At 39.6% G+C, this 20,519-nt stretch overlaps 1 protein-coding gene across 12 annotated transcripts in view; it reads left to right on the forward strand.

Annotated features, from left to right (window-relative positions):
• The window catches only part of LOC140911310 (trafficking protein particle complex subunit 13-like), a 49,459-nt gene that overhangs the window by 5,907 nt on the left and 23,033 nt on the right, over window positions 1-20,519 (forward strand). For 11 of the 12 annotated variants that reach the window (XR_012158894.1, XR_012158890.1, XR_012158893.1 and 8 more), the window contains 5 exons: window positions 9,424-9,492; window positions 12,129-12,228; window positions 13,380-13,464; window positions 15,629-15,756; window positions 15,996-16,068. Coding sequence is in view for 1 of the 12 variants with exons in the window: in XM_073344076.1 (XP_073200177.1) it covers window positions 9,424-9,492; window positions 12,129-12,228; window positions 13,380-13,464; window positions 15,629-15,756; window positions 15,996-16,068 (455 nt within the window). In the remaining 11 variants the exon portion in view is untranslated. Of the gene's footprint in view, window positions 1-569; window positions 6,505-9,423; window positions 9,493-12,128; window positions 12,229-13,379; window positions 13,465-15,628; window positions 15,757-15,995; window positions 16,069-20,519 lie in introns of those variants that run through there. The other variant, XR_012158899.1, reaches the window with a different exon arrangement.

Here is a 20,519-nt window from a genome sequence, read left to right on the forward strand (position 1 = left end):
AGCAGAAGAAGTGAAACAACTTGTTGCCACTTCAGAACCTCTTATTGGGCAACATTATGACTGCACAGTAGACCTTCTGGAGTTTCAGTCTAATTTGAAAACTGGTCAAAGTTTAATCCAGACACAAACAGTGCACGCACAAATTCATTCAAGCAATCTGGAAGTACAACCAGCAAATGAAAAACCAAAATTGAGAAGGTCTTGGAGTATCTCTGTCCCTAGTCCTAAACTTAAAGAAAAAATTCTTCCTTTATCTAGAGAACTGCAGAGTAATTTAGAAAGACTGAAGCTACATGCATTTTATAGAGCAAAGTGGACAATTGAACAATCTATTTGTAATAATCAAACTCTAGAGGACATTTGGATTAAACTGAACACAATGATCAAACACAATGAATTGCCGTCTTGCAATGCTACAATCCAGAGATGTGTGGACCAGATATGGGTTTTCTGTGACATATTATACAGTGAATATGTTGGCAATCTTCTTAGAGAAAGATTAAATCTTACTGGGAGAATGAACTTGCTTGTACATAAATATGGAATTATATTTAGTTTGTAATTTTAAAACCAAAGGAAATAGTAATATTACTGTCTGGAATATTAGGGTTTTTTTTAAAAATAGATTGCAAATATGCAATATATGCAGAAGGACTTGAAAACAACTGATGAATTCAATATCAGAAAACTATATTAACATTAGTTTGATTATCAGCAGGGTAGCCATGTTAGTATGTATCCACAAAAACAACAAGGAGCCTGGTGGCACCTTAAAGACTAACAGATTTATTTGGGCATAAGCTTTCGTGTTTAAAAAACCCACTTCTTCAGATGCCACCGGCCTCCTCATTTTTATTAGTTTGATTAAATTGTTTGTTTACATATAATTCATGGTCAAACAAAATTATATCCATGTATTTTGTAGTTATTATGAACATTAGAATAGCCTTTGTGGTTTTTTCCCCCCTCCATGCATAGAATCAGAGTCCACTGTCCAGTGACTCTTGCAGATGAGCTGTTTTAGGAAAATGAAATCTATACTTCTGTCAGATAGAGGACTTCCTTCCTGTACTGACTGAGTTGAAATTAGGAGGAGAGAAAAAGTACAATGTATTTTTTTAAGTGAATCATCATTGTCACCATGATGGATTTTGCTTTTGTCCTAGCAAGAAGCTGATTATCTCCAGGAAAAACTCTCATTAGGATGAATAGTTTACATTTAAAATGTAAACTGACTTCCATTCCACACAAAACTTGCCACCTCATGCTTATTATGAATTATTTGCTCTGAAATACCAAATAATAAAGGTAAAGATTAGAGAAAAAGTTTATATTGTAGTAATAAATTCTTTCACCTCCATTATTTTATGCCTTTTGTACCGATATTTTTTTGGTGTCCCTGCTTTTCGATCTCATTCCTCCTACATTTGAGCATCAGTAGCTTATAATTATAGTGGTGAACAAAAAGAAAGTGCTAGGTTAATAATTATTAAACCATCTGCATCTTGGAAAATTAGTCTGACTAGCTTGTGAAATTGTACATATTGATAATATACTGGTCCTACTGGATGCATTGGTAGGTTAAGATGTTTGAATGCAGCATGGCTTGCAGTGACATGAGAGAAGAGACCCATCTTCAGTATGAATGTTGAATATGCTCCCGTCCTCTTCAGAGGGTCTGTTATAAACTGTAGAACAGGTACCTTGGGACCCTGTAGGAGTGTATGGGCACATATTTCTCTTGGAGACCTCTGCTAGGAAGTTTACGGTTACGCTAGCTGTCTTGGAAGAATCTGTATCCTAGCTAGATGTAAATTTTTACAGTAGGCGGTAGCTATGAGGGAAGGAAGGAAAAATAGTTAGTGAATGGGGATCCCAGGATGTTGGACAATGTCCTGAAGGCCATTGTGTTGGATTGGAGTACAGAGAAAGAGAATCCCCATTTATTTCTTGGAAGACCCAACTGTTCTAAAACTTAATCATTTTTAACTATTGGCAAATGTTGTTTCCCACTTTAGAGGTGTAAGTAGTAATTTTACATTGCAAAACCCATTGGGAAACATAGTTCGACAACTCTGTTTCTAACCTTGTTTGTTTTCAATAAATACACACCAGTTGCTATCCAAAGCAAAAATCTGAAAATGAATGTGATTTTGATTTAATTGGTAAATTAACAGTTTAGATGAGAAGTGTCTATATTTGGCCTAATGCTTCCATCCTGCCTCCTCCACTTTAATGTTCATTGTGAGTACTATTGATTTAATCTCATTGCAGTTCTTTTGGAATCTCTTACCTCTATAACAAATCAATTAATCACTAGGCATAACCATTTGCCATGACACTGGTAGGACAGATGTCTGACCCAGCAGTATAATTTCTTCCTTCTGACTCTCTACATGTACCTCTTGCTCTTGCCTGAATGCTCAGTCTTTTCTATTGAGATATGGAGGGGTTTTTTAAATCTTTTAATATTTCTGTTCAATACGACTGCATTGAGAGTTTCATAGGATAACCCGGAGCCTGTATTAATTTAAAAGCTTGCATAGCTAAATTGCATAGTTTAATTTACTGTTCCTGATATCAGCAAAATTAGTAATAGAGAGACAAATAGCCCTTGTCTAGTCAGAATTTTCTTCCTTTTAATATACTATATAGAAAAGAAACTTTGTGGTAGAGAGCAGTGTAGAATAAGCTTAAGTACCTCAGACTACCACACTTCTTTTATCTTGGGCGATAACAAGAAAATCCAATTTTGGGCCCTGATCCTACAAAGACTTTACATAGGCAGTAGCTTTATTTAAGTGAGTAGTCCCACTGAAGTCAGGTTCTGACCCTGCAAAGATTTATGCATGTAACTTCACTCACATAAGGAGTCCCCACTAAGTAAAGTTACACACATACATAAATTTTTTCAGGATCAGGACCTTAATTTGTGTTTCGTTTATGACTTCACAGTGCGACAGGTTATATCACTGTAATCTGGGTCTGTTTTAAACATATAATTAAAATTGAACTAATTTTATCTAGCTATACGTGATTGGTATCCATTTTCTGACTTAAAATTCTTGATAAGAATTTACTGTGAGACTCAAATAATTTTAGGACTTTTAGTATATGTCCACTTTCTTCAGGGCTTATAGTTTTCTGGATAACTGCCGATGGGTTGTGAACACCCAATACTGTCTATTAAGAGGATTATTTCAGTTAGTCCTGATTTACAGTCTTAAACCGGGAACTTTATTTTAATTTGTTATAGAAATGCTTAGCTGAAATGCATATGTATTTAAATCTCCTTAGTATTTTGCTTGCCTTCATTCTGGCCCGTTTCTCCATTACTGTGTTAGATGCTGTCAAGGTTCCTTCCCCACTCTGAACTCTAGGGTACAGATGTGAGGACCTGCATGAAAACCTCCTAAGCTTATTTTTACCAGCTTAGGTTAAAACTTCCCCAAGGTACAAACTATTTTACTTTTTGCCCTTGGACTTTCTTGCTTCCACCACCAAGCGTCTAACAGATATATAACTGGGAAAGAGCCCGCTTGGAAACGCCTTTTCCCCCCAAAATCCTCCCCAAACCGTACACCCCCTTTCCTGGGGAAGGCTTCATAAAAATCGTCACCAATTTGCATAGGTAAACACAGACCCAAACCCTTGGATCTTAAGAACAATGAAAAAACAATCAGGCTCTTAAAAGATGAGTTTTAATAGAAGAAAAAATAAAAGAATCACCTCTGTAAAATCAGGATGGTAAATACCTTACAGGGTAATCCGATTCAAAACATAGAGAATCCCTCTAGGCAAAACCTTAAGTTACAAAAAGACAGAAAAACAGGAACATCCATTCCATTCAGCACAGCTTATTTTATCAGCCATTTAAAAAAACAGAATCTAACGCATATCTAGCTAGATTACTTACTAAGTTCTAAGACTCCATTCCTTTCTGTTCCCGGCAAAAGCATCACACAGACAGAGAGAGCCTTTGTTTCTCCCCCCCTCCAGCTTTGAAAGTATCTTGTCTCCTCATTGGTCATTTTGGTCAGGTGCCAGCGAGGTTATCCTAGCTCCTTAACCCTTTACAGGTGAAAGGGTTTTTCCTCTGGCCAGGAGGGATTTTAAAGGTGTTTACACTTCCCTTTATATTTATGACAGATGCACTCTTTACAGGAAATGGGATTGGGAGGGGAAAGATGACTTTAAGCCACTTGTGTCTTACCCTACACTGTGGGCCTGGCCGTTGGTGTGAATTATTGTATTCCCAACCTCAAGCATTCAGGAATCATAAATCAGGCCCCCCAAAAGTCGTAAGATTATATTAAAATTCATGCAATTCTTTTAAATAATACATTTTGGGTCTTTTTATTTGCCTTTTTGTTTTCGAGCTTTTAGAATTCATGTTCATCTTTTTCTATGTCTCATCATTGTGGCAGACTTTTTTTAAATGAAAGCTGAGAATTTCATATAGTTGCATGACTTAAGAACTGCAGTTTTAAGGAAAATGCCACATATTGTGAGACTTGTGATAAAATCACAAGAATTAGGGGCAACGGTGAAATTAGAGTAGTCCTAAGACTTAGAACTAATTTGACTTACTTTGTGTCCTGTGGCCTTCAGTGGGAAGCAGAGAATAGCCAGAGTTCACCAGCAGTCCAGATTCATCCCATCTTTCCCATGATATGTTCTGGGTATGTGGTGTGGGAGACAAGCATAGACCTGTTGCAGTAGTTCTATATTACGGGCTGAAAGTGCTGTTGCAGGTCCCCTGCTCTCGGGATATTTTCCAGGGGCAATTTATCACCCCTTTATGTTAGAATGGCATAAAGAGGCCAGGGTGGGAGGGGGTTCTCACCAGTGTTTACAATGGAGAGATAGGTTTCAGAGTAACAGCCGTGTTAGTCTGTATTCGCAAAAAGAAAAGGAGTACTTGTGGCACCTTAGAGACTAACCAATTTATTAGAGCATAAGCTTTCGTGAGCTACAGCTCACTTCCTCAGATGCATATCGTGGAAACTGCAGCAGGCTTTATATATACACAGAGAATATGAAACAATACCTATTCCCACCCCACTGTCCTGCTGGTAATAGCTTATCTAAAGTGATCATCAGGTGGGCCATTTCCAGCACAAATCCAGGTTTTCTCACCCTCCACCCCCCCACACAAATTCATACTGTCCAATTCACTTCAATGACAACAATCCATTGTCTCCAGTGGGTGCAGTAAAAGTCCCCATATAATATTTGGAAGAAACATTAAAGCAATCCACACAGCCTGTGCAGCAAGAATGACATGATGCCCCATGTTACTTTTTCAAAATCACAAACAGACCTATATCTAGTCTTCTAAGGGCTTGTCTACACTGGCAAGTTTTGTTGCCAAAAACTGCCTTTTGGCGACAAAACAGCAAGAGTGTACACACTACAATGGGACTTTTGTTGTGAAAAACACCCAGTTTTGGTGACAAAAACTTCCACCCCTATGAGAGACTTTTGTCTTTTCCCCTCCCTTTATTGTTGACAAAGAGCCAGTATAGACACTGCTGAATGTTTTGTGGACAGAACTGGCTTCTGCCAGTATCCCACAATGCCTGCCCTGATTGCTCTGCTCAGTGTTTTGATCTCTGCTGCCCTGCAGGCATGTGCCCCTCTCCTTTCAAAACTCCGGGAAGTATCTGTGTGCTGCTTCCTTTGGGGAACAAACAAAGAGCAAATCATTGGAATACTCCTGTTCTGCCCTGCACTAGGAACACAGCAGCAGGCAGACTGCTGCTTCACGGGGCAGGGGACAGACTGCTGTGCTGCTTTGTGAGCTCTCTGTGCTGAGGAATGGCAGAGCTGCTCATGGTGCTGCTCTCGGCAGCTGAGGGGGCTGTGGGAGAAATTGAAGAGAATACCAAGATGTGCAGCGATGAACTCTTCCTTCCCACAACACTGCACTGTGGGATACATATCCATGGTGCATTGCTCACCCTGTCGATGATGGTGTCCCCAACGTGGACATGATCTGTTGACAAAGGGAGCAAGTGTGAACACCCTTTGGCAATTTTTGTTTTGTCAACTTTTGGGTGTCGACATAAGTTTTGTCAACAAAACTTGGGTGTGTGGACAAGCCCTAAGTGCTGAAAGTTTTTAGAAGCTTGATGGAAAAGTTAAGTTTGGTGGGCTGGTTAATCATATTACTTTTAATATGAATATTGCAGGAAAGAGTCTGGGATTTCACTTGGTGATATTCTTTTCAGCTTTATGGCATGAACAAATTACTCAGCTGAGCGCAATGAAAAGATGCGGGCATCACTACAGAGTCATTGCACTTCCATAGGAGGTTTAACGGTTTTCTAAACAAAATAAAAGCTAATGGAACTGCTGCAGTGGTTGTGGAAGGAGCGATTACTAATCCAGTTGCTCCTCTTCCCAGATGAATTTACCTTCATTTGAATCCTGTATTTGTCTTAAGGTGTGAAAGGGCATGTTGTTCAGTGCAGTGCTCCAGTGTCCCACCAACGTTTTTACGTAAGTTACAGTAACTGTTTGCCAGCTACTAAATGTTCCACCTGTTACACTTACTATGCTGCTGTTTGCCTAATATTGTGCTGATTTCAGTGGAATGTTGACAGTTGTCAGCAGAGCAATAAGGAAAATGAAGGGTGTAATATTTGTTGTTGTTTCTGCACTTGGGTAAGGAGGCATCCAGTCCCTCTTGATGCAGACCTTATGGAATATACCTTAAATTCTCATTTATTGCTTATATTTACTCAAGACAACAAATCAGGCTGAATGAAATAAGATGTTTTCACACTCTTCTTCATTTTATGCCATTATTACCACTGACAGAGGTGCAGAATTCATATGGCCTGCATATTTCTGTGCTCCCCACACAGAAAAATGCAAAAGAAATCTGCGGGGGGAACCTCTTCCATGGCAAACCAGGCAGTGTGTCTGTTCCAGCACGTCTGGAGCAGCCTCAGAGATGCAAATCACTGCAGGGGGAGAGAGGCTGGGTGTGCGTATGTGCCTGCGGGGGAGACGTCGATCACTGTCAGAGGGTGGGGCTGGGTATGGGTACCTGCCAACAAGTGAGAGGGACTCTGTCCCTTGCTACTCTGACTCACCAGGGGCATGGAAGGATGCATGTTTTTATTATGCAGGAGGATTTATTCTGCCTTTCCTTGAGGCAGAAATATAGCAGCCTGTCTGCTAGTTAATTGATCTCGTTTTTTGAGGCAGAAATGTAGCAAGCTACCTGTATAGTAGCATTGTTAATGTTCCTATTGTTAGTTAACTGTTCCCATCCTCAGTCAATTCCTCCAGGAGCATAAAACCTTGAAAAGTTTTAAGGCCTCTTCATTGCCAGAGTGATGTGCAGCCTTATAGATGACAGTAAGAGAATCAGCTGGGAAGATCTACGTGCTTTCTCACTGTTTTTCCTGTGCCAAAGTGGCACAAAGGGTTTAGATTATAGCTCAGGATTTATTTTACTTACCCATTTAAAAAAAAAAGACTTTGAGGGCAAATAAAACATTTACCAAGCAGTCAATAAAATGTCAGGACACTCAGAAACAAGCTCTTCCCAAATTACGCAGCCAGGTCAGGATGATGATTAGCAAAACTGTATGAAAGTTTGAGCAATTTAAAATGACTTCTTTAATTTATTTATTTTATTTATTTTTGCTGTTTGGTGTTCTGTAATGTAATTCAAATGAAAATCCAGGATTATAACTGGAATGCAGGGTATTAGTTACCAAGTGTTTGTAACTTCACTTCTATGTGTTTAGGAAATGCTGAATAGTCATTGTGACTTTTTTCTGTATTGTAGTTTAAATAAATTACCAAAACAATTGAAACTGGTGTGATTATATTGCATTATTTTGACAAATAAAAAATGCAGAATTTTGCCAAATTGTGAATTTTTTAGTGCAGAATCCCTCCAGGAGTACATTATGCCTTCTTCAGCTAAAATCTCCAATTTACACCTTCCCATTAAAAAGAGCTTTGCTTATGGTTCACTTTTGTAATATATCCATTCCCTAAAACAACTGACTGTGCCTCAATTAACCATCTCATGTAGGTGTCTCATATTGTAGCATAAATTATCACATGAACCATTGCACCATGCCCAAATGCATACCCGAAACAATCAATGATTTTACCAAGCTGGCATCAATGAATGCTGAGTAGACTAATGAATGTGAAATGGCACAAAAGTATAGTAGAAATGAAAATTCATCAGTCGTTCAAATAGCAACTTTCAATGCAAGCTTGTCCAGTTTATTTTTCTATAGCCTGAAGAGATACTGAGCTGAAGGTTGCCTTGATCTGCTACATATAATTTATTTCCTATTTTTAAATTGTAAACAATACATTCTATATGAAAAAATGAAGGAATATTATTTATATTTTGGAACTCCCAGATTATTAAATTACTTTGCCGAGAAGCTATGACTTACTGATAATTGCGCTGTTGAATATTAGATTGTATTTGTTTAATCTTGTGAGTCTTGTTACACTTAGTATTAGAGGTAAAGCTTAACCAAAAATATTGTAAATGAGGGGAACACTGGTTTGCACAGACGAACTGCAAATGTTGGTCCCAGCAAATAATTTTATTCATATGCATTTAAAAAAAATACTGAGCCTTTGTCTAGAATTTTACATCTTCAAAGCAGTTTGCAGAAAATGGTCCTGATCTTGCAAACATGTATGCAATAGAACTCAATGGGATTGGTCCTGCTTTGAGCAGGGGGTTGGACTAGATGACCTTCTGGGGTCCCTTCCAACCCTGATATTCTATGATTCTATGATTACTGTCATGTGCAAATGTTTGCAGAATCAGGACCTGTGTGTGTGTGTGTGTGTGTGTGTGTGTGTTTGTTGTTGTTGTTGTTTTGGGGGGTGGGGTGGGGTTGTTTCTTTGTTTTTTTTCCTATTCTCCATCTGGAAAATAATCTCTCTTGAGGATAAATCCCAGGCACCATGATATAGATGAGGCTACATAATTTGAGTAAGATGGTTTAGATCAGCCTTGCAAAATTCTACTTGTCCCCTTTCCTGGGGCAAGATTGTTTGGTTTGTTTGACAGGTGAGTAAAATCTCATTCATTTTGTTTTTTCATTATTGTAGTGTAGAGTTTGTGCCTAGGCCATTACATTTTCATGATAGTTTTGCAAGGCTGATTTAAAGTTTGTGACGGCAAGAAATCAATTGTATGCAATGACCTAGATCCCTATTAAACTTTAACTCCATACTGATTAAAATATTCACTAGGAAGTGCAGGTAATGTGATTGGTTGTATCACCCCCTTTCAAACTGACTTCAAAACAAGAAAATTAAAAATATGGTGGTGGGGTTTTTTTTACTAAAACTACGAAATATTTTTGGATCTTTTAAATACTGTTTGCTTACTAACTTTTCCTTTCCTTTCTGAATTCACAGTGATGAGGTTAACCAAGCCTACATTATTCACCAATATTCCAGTGACCTGTGAAGAGAGAGACTTGCCAGGTATATGATGATCTCTTGATAATTAATTCATTATTATTTATATATCACCAGAGGTGTTCATTGTACTGTACTTAACACATTTTTAAAAAGAAAAGCAGATTCATCCCCTGAGGAGTTACAATCTAATGAATACATAACACAAAAAAGGATGAAAAAGGTGGATGGTACTAGAAAGGCAAGAACATCTGAGAACGTTTATACTAATTTAGTAAGCAACATAAGTTGGAGTTTCATCATGGCACACAAAAGCAAAAAGAATTAAAGCAGTCCCAAATGAGCAACTGAAACTTCTACACCACACCTCTGCAGTCATAGAGGTTATAATGTATTACATGAAGTAAACATTCCCCCTGTAAAAGCCATAGAAAATTAGCAAATCACCACCACGGTTCTCACCCCAAGGCTTTGGAAGCTTGGTGAACAACCTGTAAACATGTTCCCTCAAAATCTAAGGAATTAGAAAAATCATCCAGTGGATGCTGTTTTTGTTGTTTTGAGATGATTGTATGTGGAGGGAAGGTTTCAGACAATCAAGTACACACTGGGGAGAAAATAGAAGCATGGAATTACCGTGCATATCTGGAGACATGGCATTCTGTATTACTCCCTGTCAAGGTTCCTTCCCCACTCTGAACTCTAGGGTACAGATGTGGGGACCTGCGTGAAAACCCCCTAAGCTTATTTTTACCAGCTTAAGTTAAAACTTCCCCAAGGTACAAACTATTTTACCTTTTGCCCTTGGACTTTATTGCTGCCACCACCAAGCATCTAACAAATATATAACAGGGAAAGAGCCCGCTTGGAAACGCCTTTCCCCCCAAAATCGTCCCCAAACCCTACACCCCCTTTCCTGGGGAAGGCTTCATAAAAATCCTCACCAATTTGCATAGGTGAACACAGACCCAAACCCTTGGATCTTAAGAACAATGAAAAAACAATCAGGTTCTTAAAAGAAGAATTTTAATTGAAGAAAAAAAGTAAAAGAATCACCTCTGTAAAATCAGGATGGTAAATACCTTACAGGGTAATCCGATTCAAAACATAGAGAATCCCTCTAGGCAAAACCTTAAGTTACAAAAAGACACAAAAACAGGAATATCCATTCCATTCAGCACAGCTTATTTTATCAGCCATTTAAACAGAACAGAATCTAACACATATCTAGCTAAATTACTTACTAAGTTCTAAGACTCCGTTCCTTTTCTGTTCCCGGCAAAAGTATCACACAGACAGAGAGCGCCTTTGTTTCTCCCCCACTCCAGCTTTGAAAGTATCTTGTCTCCTCATTGGTCATTTTGGTCAGGTGCCAGCGAGGTTATCCTAGCTTCTTAACCCTTTACGGGTGAAAGGGTTTTTCCTCTGGCCAGGAGGGATTTTAAAGGTGTTTATACTTCCCCTTACATTTATGACACTCCCTCATTAGAGCCATTAGTTTACCCAGCACCTTATTTCAATGGGTAATTGACAATGATTTTACAGGACTTGTTGTCTGATGAATTTCCTTGTCTGTTGGTGCTAGCACAGCATTCCAAGTTTCCCCTTGAAATTGCTGTGTTCTCCCCAGATACTGACTATATTCTAGAGGCCAGCCAAGGTGGAGAGAGAGGTGCTGTGCAGCCTAAATATTTTTCCCCTCCCCATCCCAGCAACTGACATTCTTCTTTCCCCATCTTCCAGTGCAATGGCAATGTATCTTCAAAAAACACGTATCAGGATAAAAAGGCAAAATAAAGAAAATAGTATAAGAACGTAAATAGAGTAAAGTAAAGAAGGATAAATGGGTCAGCTATTTCTGATATGCTGTGCAGTTGGTCTTATGCAGGAAGAATTTCCATTGAGGTTAATGTTTATCCGGAGATATGTCTTTGGGATTGAGCCCTTCTGTGTTGACTGAATCATTAAACACAAAAGGTGGAATTTTCAGAAATTCTCACTGTGTTAAGAGGAGTAGAGTTAGACCAACACTGAATGCTTTTGAAAATTCCACCCAACTTGTATTACCTCAGTAAGGAAAATATGGCATAGACAAGTCAGTTCTCAAAGCCTTGGTCACCCAGATTTTTTTTTTAATTTGTCAATAGCTATTCAGCCAAAATCCAGTTTTGCTTGCTTTTCATTCTTGAAGGAAGCATGGTATTTTATGTAAGATTGAAAGATTATCTTGTTGCTGAATTATATATAGCAGATAAACTGTTGCTTATGCCTAATATGGAAGAGTGAGCAGTACTAAGTTCAGTGTATAATGATTGATAGCTTTTGCAACAGCAAAAGCTGTACTTAAGGTTTCCTCGTATGCAGGTGCCCTTTTATTTAAAACTTAATTTTACAAAATCACAAAGTTCCTAATCTGCACACCCTATTCAAGAACTAAACCAAACTCTACTAATGCTTAGAATTTAGCATGAGTGTAATTCAAGAAGCAATAAAGAGTTTAACATGAAACTATTCAGTCTGCCCTTTATTGTGGGGTCACTAAAGAAAAATAATTTAAACTAAGCCATAATATCAATAACATTCAAAAGCAGCACTGTATTATCAATTTCCAAATACATGGAAAGGAAACATGTCATTTGTATGTAGACAAGGATCTAGTTTATGCAAATGTTTTTGACCTATGCCATGATATATTATTACAGGAGATCTGTTGAATCAACTCATGAAAGATGACCCTTCCACCGTAAAAGGAGCAGAAACTTTAATGCTAGGAGAAATGTTGACTTTGCCTCAGAACTTTGGGTAAGAATCGAATATGCAACTGTAAGGTCTGAAGATTATTGCTAGATGAATCCTGGAACTTGGATTATTTGTGCTTATTAGCACCCTTTCCTTTTTTTACAAATACACATTGCAGTATTTTGGAGATGACTAAGGATAACTTGTTTGTTTCATTAATAACAGGAAATTATTTATCGAGTATAAACACACAGTATTGATACTGGTGCAACATAGCCTGAATGTATTCAGTGACTGTCTCTGCAATACGTACCTGCCTCTGTGTGTAGTAGGGTCTAGGAGAGACCATAGACAGCACGGTACTGCATAGTGCCCTGCAGTGTGTGCAGCAATTTTTAACTTCCAGGTGAAATGTAACCCTTTATAGCAGACAGTCCCTTAGTAATGTGTCTGCATTAGAGAAATTTACATTCATGTACAGATCCCTAAGATATGATGCACCAATGATAAGCAGGATTTATGCCAACACAGTTTACTCCTGTGTTTACTATATTAAGTTGTACCGGTGTAAGCCTCACTTTAAACTGATGTAGTGCACTTACATTTAAGGTTTTAAGGGACCACCTCTGTATATCTCGTTGCAGGACTGGGACTTTAGTTTAACAACTATCACTGAGATTGTCATTTTTAAGTAGGAATCTGACTTGATCATTTTTTAATTTTTTTTTCTGATAGTTAAACTTTAAAAAATTGTGTATACTAGGAAATTGCCAGGGTATTTTTAGGTCCTGGTTTTCCAGACACTTACCTGTGTGAGTAACTTTATTCATACGTGCAGTCCCATTGGACTTGATTACAACAGGCACTGCAAAATTTCCCACTATTCCCACGCCTGGTTCAGCTCCGTTAATGGCAACAACGTTGGGATTCCTAGAGTAAAGAGTGGTTGCTGTCAGTAATTAGAGCACAGTGTCAATTAGACATGTTCTGAGCAGGGTTAGATGAGACAGTTTTTAAAATGCCAGTGGCCCATCTATGATCAGATTCTTGATATTGCTAGCACTGATGGAACTGAACTGGTCATAGCATAGACCACATCGTTGTAGAATTTTAAAATAAAATATTTACAAAAATTAAAGATGGACTCTAATGGATTTCAGTGGGTCGACTTGTTGAGAATTACATTGTTAAAAAGTACTATTTTCTTTGAACAGAAATATATTTCTGGGAGAGACCTTTTCCAGTTACATTAGTGTACATAATGACAGTAATCAAGTTGTCAAGGACATATTGGTAAAGGTATGTGAAAAGATATATCTATTTATTGGATTTATAAAATGTGTCAAATCCATAGTATCTGGTGCATTTTTAACATAATACACAGCAGGTATTAAGAAATAACCATTAAAAGGTTTCCCAGCACAGGAAAAAAAAAATCCTCGGGTAGTCTGGAATGAAATCGTAAAGAGTTTTAGAGGACAAAATCAAGTTAGGATTGCATCCAGAAGCAAATGGGAAGAAGGTCTTTGTAGTATTAGCGTAGCATGATTTTCACAGCTAAGACCAGCAGGAACTGTATTCTGCACTAGCTCTAGCTTCTGAATGGTCCTCAAAGACTGTCCTAATTAAAGCATACATACCTCTGAAATTATTTACATAGCCAAAGACTAGTATGCCACTGACTGAAATCTAAATTGTCTCTATTTTTAACCATAGCAAGTATGGAAAAGCTTTCATAGAAGCATTGCAGAAATGCATTATTCTATTTCTTAAGTATAGATGAAAGATCAAAAATGGTTCAAAATTATTAAAATGCCTGTCTCTTTCATCTTAGTGTGTGCAATAATTAGCTGGATGAAATCTTGTTGTGGGTTGAGTTATAAACTCCATTGAGATTGATAGATGTGAACTCACCCTTCAGTTAACATAGCTGTAAACATAAGCCCCCACCAAAGACAAGAGGAGTATGTGTTTCCACCAAGGAGCTTTTGCTGAATATTGTTTTCAGGAGTGGGAGAGTAGGCAGAACAGTCAAAAGACAGAGAGGGAGAAAGCTGGAAGGAGCAACTGAAAGCACAAAAGCAGAGCCTGGAAGAAACCTGGGGAGAGGTTTTTGGGTCAAGAGGGTAGACTGAAAAGAGTGCTCTTGGTGATGTGAGCAAAAGAATCTGTTTCCTTCTGTTTGATTGCGTCTACATTCAGAGACATGAGACTTTGTACATAAACAAAACTTCATTAAAGAAATATCTGACTGTCACCATTTCTTTTCCTAACTGAAGTAGTGTACTAGACCCTAAATATTTGGCCAGCTGCTCTGGTCAAAAGGGGCAACAATATATACTTAACACACTTAGCAAGGTTAGTAATGATTCTCCATTACTAGCAATTTTTAAATCAAAATTGGATGTTTCTCTAAAAGACATGCTCTGGGAATTATTTTGGCGAAGTTCTGTGGCCTGTGCTATACAGGAAGTCAGAGTAGATGATCACAATGGTCCCTTCTGGCCTTGGAATCTATGAATATATATATATATATACAGCGTATGTCAAATGGAAAGTCCACTTCAAACGAGTATAACCTCAGCAAGTAATAACTGCTCTCATATTGAACAAAAATGGGCTAAAATCTAAATCGTGGAACTCTTTTTCTGAAGCCAGTGGCAGTGCTGTGAGCCAAGACCATACAGAAGTAGACCTTCTGTATGTGTACTGAATATTATCCTTGGCTTTGAAAATATATATCTATATATAAATAAAAATATAATATTAGTTCTATTGCAGATACAAATGCATTTAGTCAATCTACAACCAAATAAAATGTGTGTTCTGGTAACCACACATTCCCAACCTTTTTATTTATCAGCATTTAAGGGGGAAAAACCTCCTGTACTATAACACACTGTTCATGCCATGGATCTAATTATGCTGCAAAGCAAAAACTGTTGGGCCATAAAGAGAAATGGTAACTAAGATCTAGTATGTAGTGCTTCTCTTCTCTCCCCCCACACCCTTTTTTTGGGTCCCTTTTCAATACTGCACTTATTAGACAAGTATGGAACAGATGTAACATAAAATTTACTCACTGGGGTTTGAATAAGTCACTCTTAATACAGTATGGGCTTGCTGTCCTAATTCAGGCAAAATTGTCGTTGCTTGCAGGCTCCACAGGTTATTCTCATACATTAATGTTGCTGCAAATATTGCATTAGTTGTCTTTTACATTCCAATTAATTAAAAAAACAACATGAAATGTATGTGCCTGTGTCTGTAGACAGATTTTTTTTAAAAAGGCTTTAAAAAGCAGATTCATTTCTGGTCATCTGGCTTTCATAGTAGTCTGTAGATTATTTGAATTAAATGTAGTGCCTCACAAGGTATGTTTTGGTTTTTTTGTAATGCTTTGCTCTTTAGACACACTGCTGACTTGAAAGCATTCTAACCTGTGTTGTTTTTCAATTCCAAGGCTGATCTTCAAACAAGTTCTCAGCGATTAAACCTTTCAGCTTCCAGTGCTGCAGTGGCAGAACTTAAATCTGACTGTTGCATTGATGATGTTATTCACCATGAAGTAAAGGAAATAGGAACACACATGTAAGATTTTATATCTCCTCCTGACTTATGCATTTTCTTACACATATCCCTGAAATTTTTTATATAGCAAAAGACTAGCATGCCACTGACGGAAATCTAAATTGCCTTTATTTTTAATCAAAGCAAGTATGGTAAAGCTTACATGAAAGCATTGCAGACATGCATTGTTCTGGTTCTTCTTAAGTACAAACAAAAGATTGAAAATTGTTCAAAACTATTAAAATGCCTGTCTCTTTCAGCTTAGTATGTGCAGTAAGTTATACTACACAGACAGGAGAGAAGATGTACTTCAGAAAGTTCTTCAAATTCCAGGTACTGTATATAAGAATATGCAGTGTCTGTAGCTAATAGGTACTGTTTGTTTACTTGCAGCACTTGAAATCTAAAAAATATATTCGCTTTTTTATTGAAAATAGACTTATGTTAAACAGATTATTCTGTGTCTTTAGGGGTGGTATATAGTGTTGTAGAACTTGCTTTTTATAAGACATTTAACAAATGCAGAAAAATATTCAGTGCTATGAGATAGATTTTTTTTTTATGGGTGATGGAGTTCAGTATTGTCTCACCTTTTAGAATTTTTTCAGTTTTTTTTTTTTGTTTTTTTAAATGTAATTTCCTCTGTTTTCAAGTACATAAAAGCTTGTTACAAGGAGGAGGGAGAAAAATTGTTTTTCTTAACCTCTGAGGATAGGACAAGAAGCAATGGGTTTAAATTGCAGCAAGGGAGGTTTAGGTTGGACATGAGGAAAAAATTCCTAACTGTCAGGGTGGTTAAGCACTGGAATAAATTGCCTAGGGAGGTTGTGGAATCTCCCATCATTGGAGATTTTTAAGAGCAGGTTAGACAAACACTTGTCAGGAATAGTCTAGATCAGGGGTGGGAAACTTTTTGGCCCGAGGGCCACATCTGGGTATGGAAATTGTATGGTGGGCCACGAAATTGGGGCTGGGGTGCAGGAGGGGGTTGAGGGCTCTGGCTGGTGGTGCGGACTCTGGGGTGGGGCCAGAAATGAGGAGTTCAGGGTGCGGGGGAGAAGGGGGCTCTGGGCTGGGGGAGGGGGTCAGGGGTGCAGGCTCTAGGCAGCTCTTACCTCAAGCAGCTCCTGGAAGCAGTGGCATGTCCCTCCTCCAGCTCCTATGCATATGTGCGGCCAGGCAGCTCTGTGTGCTGCACCATCCACAGGCACCGCCCCTGCAGCTCCCATTAGCTGCAGTTCCTGGCCAATGGGAGCTGCGGGGGTGGCGCTTGGGGCGAGGACAGCACACGGAGTCCCTCTGGCTGCCCCTAAACGTAGGAGCCGGAGGGGGGACATGCTGCTGCTTCTGGGAGCTTGGCATGGGCACACAGAGTGGCCTCCAACCCCAGTCTCCGGCTGGAGCGCGGGAGCAGGGCAAGCCCCAGACCCCGCTCACCAGCAGGAGCTCGAGGGCCGGATTAAACTGGCTAGAGGGCCGGATGTGGCCCGCGGGCTGTAGTTTGCCCACTCCTGGTTTAGATACTAGTTATTCCCCCTGCCATGAGTGCAGGGGACTAGACTAGATGACCTCTCAAGGTCTCTTCCAGTCCTATGATTCTATGTTTAAAAGGAAAAAAAAAAAAGAATGTCAAAAGAACATTGCTAAGGTTGCAAAGTCCAGCACTCAGTAGTTAAGAAATGCCAAATTAAGGTTGCACTGGCAAACTTAATTCTGGCATTTCCTAACATTAGAGTGCTTAACTTTAATACCTGAATAATGTTCTTTTGACATTCTTTTTTTTTTAAATAAAAAGAAACTGGCAAAAAACAAATGGGTCATTCCGCCACACGGACCTATGCCACTTGAGCTGATGGAGTAACAGATAGTACAGTAACTTTTTACTTAACGTTGTAGTTATGTTCCTGAAAAATGCGACTTCACACGCACACACAGTATAAGTTTTAAACAAACAATTTAATACTGGTACACAGCGATGGTGATTGTGAAGCTTGGTTGAGGAGGTGAAGTCAGAGGGTGGGATATTTCCCAGGGAATGCCCTACTGTTAAATGATGAACTAGCATTTGGATGAGCCCTCAAGGGTTAACTCATTGTTATTAATGTAGCCTCACACTCTACAAGGCAGCAGGAATGGAGAGAGGGGAGACAGCATGGCAGACAGAGACACACACCGTGTGTGTGAGGAGAGAGAGAGATGTGCATTTCCCCTTTAAGTACGCTGACCCCAATCTTAAGTACAGGGCCTTGTTAAGTAGATCAGCAAGCTGAGGCTGCAGCTGCTGCCAGGAAGCTCCCTCCATCCTGAGCCTTGTGGTATGTCCCCCCTGCTCTATGGAAGATCGGGTAAGCGGGGTGCAGGAGCAGGGGGGAGGGTGATACCCTGACATTAGCCCCCTCGTCCTCCCACACAGCAAGCAGCAGGCTCAGGGAGCAGCTCCAAGGCAGAGGGCAGCCTCCGCACAGGGAACTTCGGGGAGCTGATAGGGGGGCTGCTGGCCCACCCTGGTTGCAAGCCCCCACCACCTAGCTGCTACGGCCTGCTCTTCCTGCAAGCAGTGGACAAAGCAGGCGGCTGCCAAACACCGTTATAAGGGAGCATTGCACAACTTTAAACAAGCATGTTCCCTAATTGATTAGCAACCTAACAACAAAACAACGTTAACCGGGGCGATTTTAAGTGAGTTACTGTAGTAAGTTGTCATCCTCCATGTGGGCTAGCACTAGAGGAACATGAGATACTTTGCCAGTGTGTTTCACAGATATTTGCTGACAGGAGGGGAACGGTAAGATTCAGGAATCTTGGGTTCCATTCCACGCTGTGGAGGACTGTAGTGAGCACAGACTCTTCTGCCTATTTCCCCTAAATTCTGACCCCTTCTGTCCCATCCCCTCCAACATGTCCCAGTCCTCTCTCTTCCCCAGTCCCATTTTCCTTGTCTGCCCAGCCCAATTTCCAGTCCTCTGGCTTTCCATCCCAGTCCTGGTCTCTTTGCCCACCCATTCCCACCCCTTCCCCCACCCCATTTCTTGTTCCCAGACTCCTTGCCCAGCCAGTCTGCCCTCCTCCCAGCCCTTGTCAAGTCTCTTCTCTACCCCACACCCATGTTCTCTCTCTACTGGTTTCATTTCTCTGTTCCTAATTCAATCTCAGCGTCTCCCGCCACTCCAGCTTTGTCTCAGTCTCCTTGTCCAACCAGTCCCATTCCTCCTTGCCCTCCATCCTGGTTCCTCATTAGATTGATATCTCTCTCTCTCCTTCCACTTGCGCCACTGATTACTAGTCCCAGTCTCTCTCTGGTTCTTTGTCCGATTTCAGTCCCCCACTGTTTCCCTCCCTGGCTCCCATTCCTAATCTCCTTGCCCAGCCAGTCCTTGTCTTCCTCCAGTCCCAATTCCCAGTCTCAGTGCTCCCTCCCCTTGACTTCCCCCAGTCCCTCCAGGTCCTTGTCTAAATCTACTCTGGCTCACCTCCCAGAAGGCTCTGGACCCTTTTGGATACAAACTGAGCAGCTTTCTCTTCGTCATTGCCTGAGTGCCAGCAGGGGTGTTGTTGAGAGCACAGGAGTGAGAGGCTGCCTGCATTTAGCATAGGGGCATGGGCCTGGCCTAGCGTGGCATGGCCTGGGACAACCCAGAGCTGCAATTACAGGGAACATCCTGCTCCACCCCAGGCAGGAACGTGTCCACTGTGGACAGAATCTTCTGAGATCTTAGCTGCTAAGAAGTCTCCATTGATCATGTGAAAACTGCACTTTTTTTTCAAAGATAACTTTTCTAAATTTGGATTTCAAGTCCCCTGCTCCAAACGTCGTTGATATTTTTGAACCTGGGGAAAAATAACATATTTTTCTCTAACTTAGTCTTGGAAATGGCTGAAACCTTTTTGGTAAAATTTTCCAGAAAAAATTCTGCCTGAAGAAGAAACCCACCACCTAATATTTCACGTTGAATGGTTAAAGTTTGGAAAAGTTATAACTAACTGAAAAGAACATGTTAAAATGAGAAATATCGGGCAACTTTAATAATAGGCTACCCAGCCTATAATATATTAAATGTGTACTCTTTCCATTGACAAATAGTGAACTCTTTCCCTTATTTTTGTTTTTGTTTTTCATGGACCTGTTATTACCGTGATTGGTTGAAAACAACCACATTTCGAACCCCAACCCAAATTATCAATGTCTGTCTGTTAATTGCAAAAAAGAGAGGGATCATTGGAACACATTGGTGCGCTGTGGGGTTTTTTTTGTAGGGGAAGTATGAGGAAATATTTGAAAGAATGAGGCATATTTTGGCCATCCATGACTAAAGAGGGATACAATAACTACAGATAATTGAAGGATGTGAACAGTATGGACCTGATCATACAGTCAGACAAATATGGGCTTGTTTTGAATCTGGAATTGATTGTAGGATCAGGACCTAAGACTGGAGAGGAACTATTTAGGGTGGCCAAGACACCATATACATGATATAATGAGATTAACTTAAATGAAGGAAATTTTCTCTTAGAGAGTAAGATTAATGTCTTAACAATAAGACCTTTTATCTTTTGAAATAGTCTGAAGAAACTGGTGCAAGCTCATTCACCTCAGTCATTTAAAATAGGACTGGTGAATATATTGAAAGAAATAAAACTGACTGGTTGCTGGAAATGTAGTAATTACCTCATAGGTCTTTTCTGTCTGTCATTTTCTGGTTCTCTGAGAGTTACTGTATTTTTAAGATGAATAAAATTTGTGCAGAAAAACTTTGACAGGTGTTTATTGATTGTTAAATAAA

This window comes from Lepidochelys kempii, chromosome 5, assembly GCF_965140265.1.
Source record: "Lepidochelys kempii isolate rLepKem1 chromosome 5, rLepKem1.hap2, whole genome shotgun sequence".
In the NCBI taxonomy this organism is placed as follows: domain Eukaryota; kingdom Metazoa; phylum Chordata; order Testudines; family Cheloniidae; genus Lepidochelys; species Lepidochelys kempii.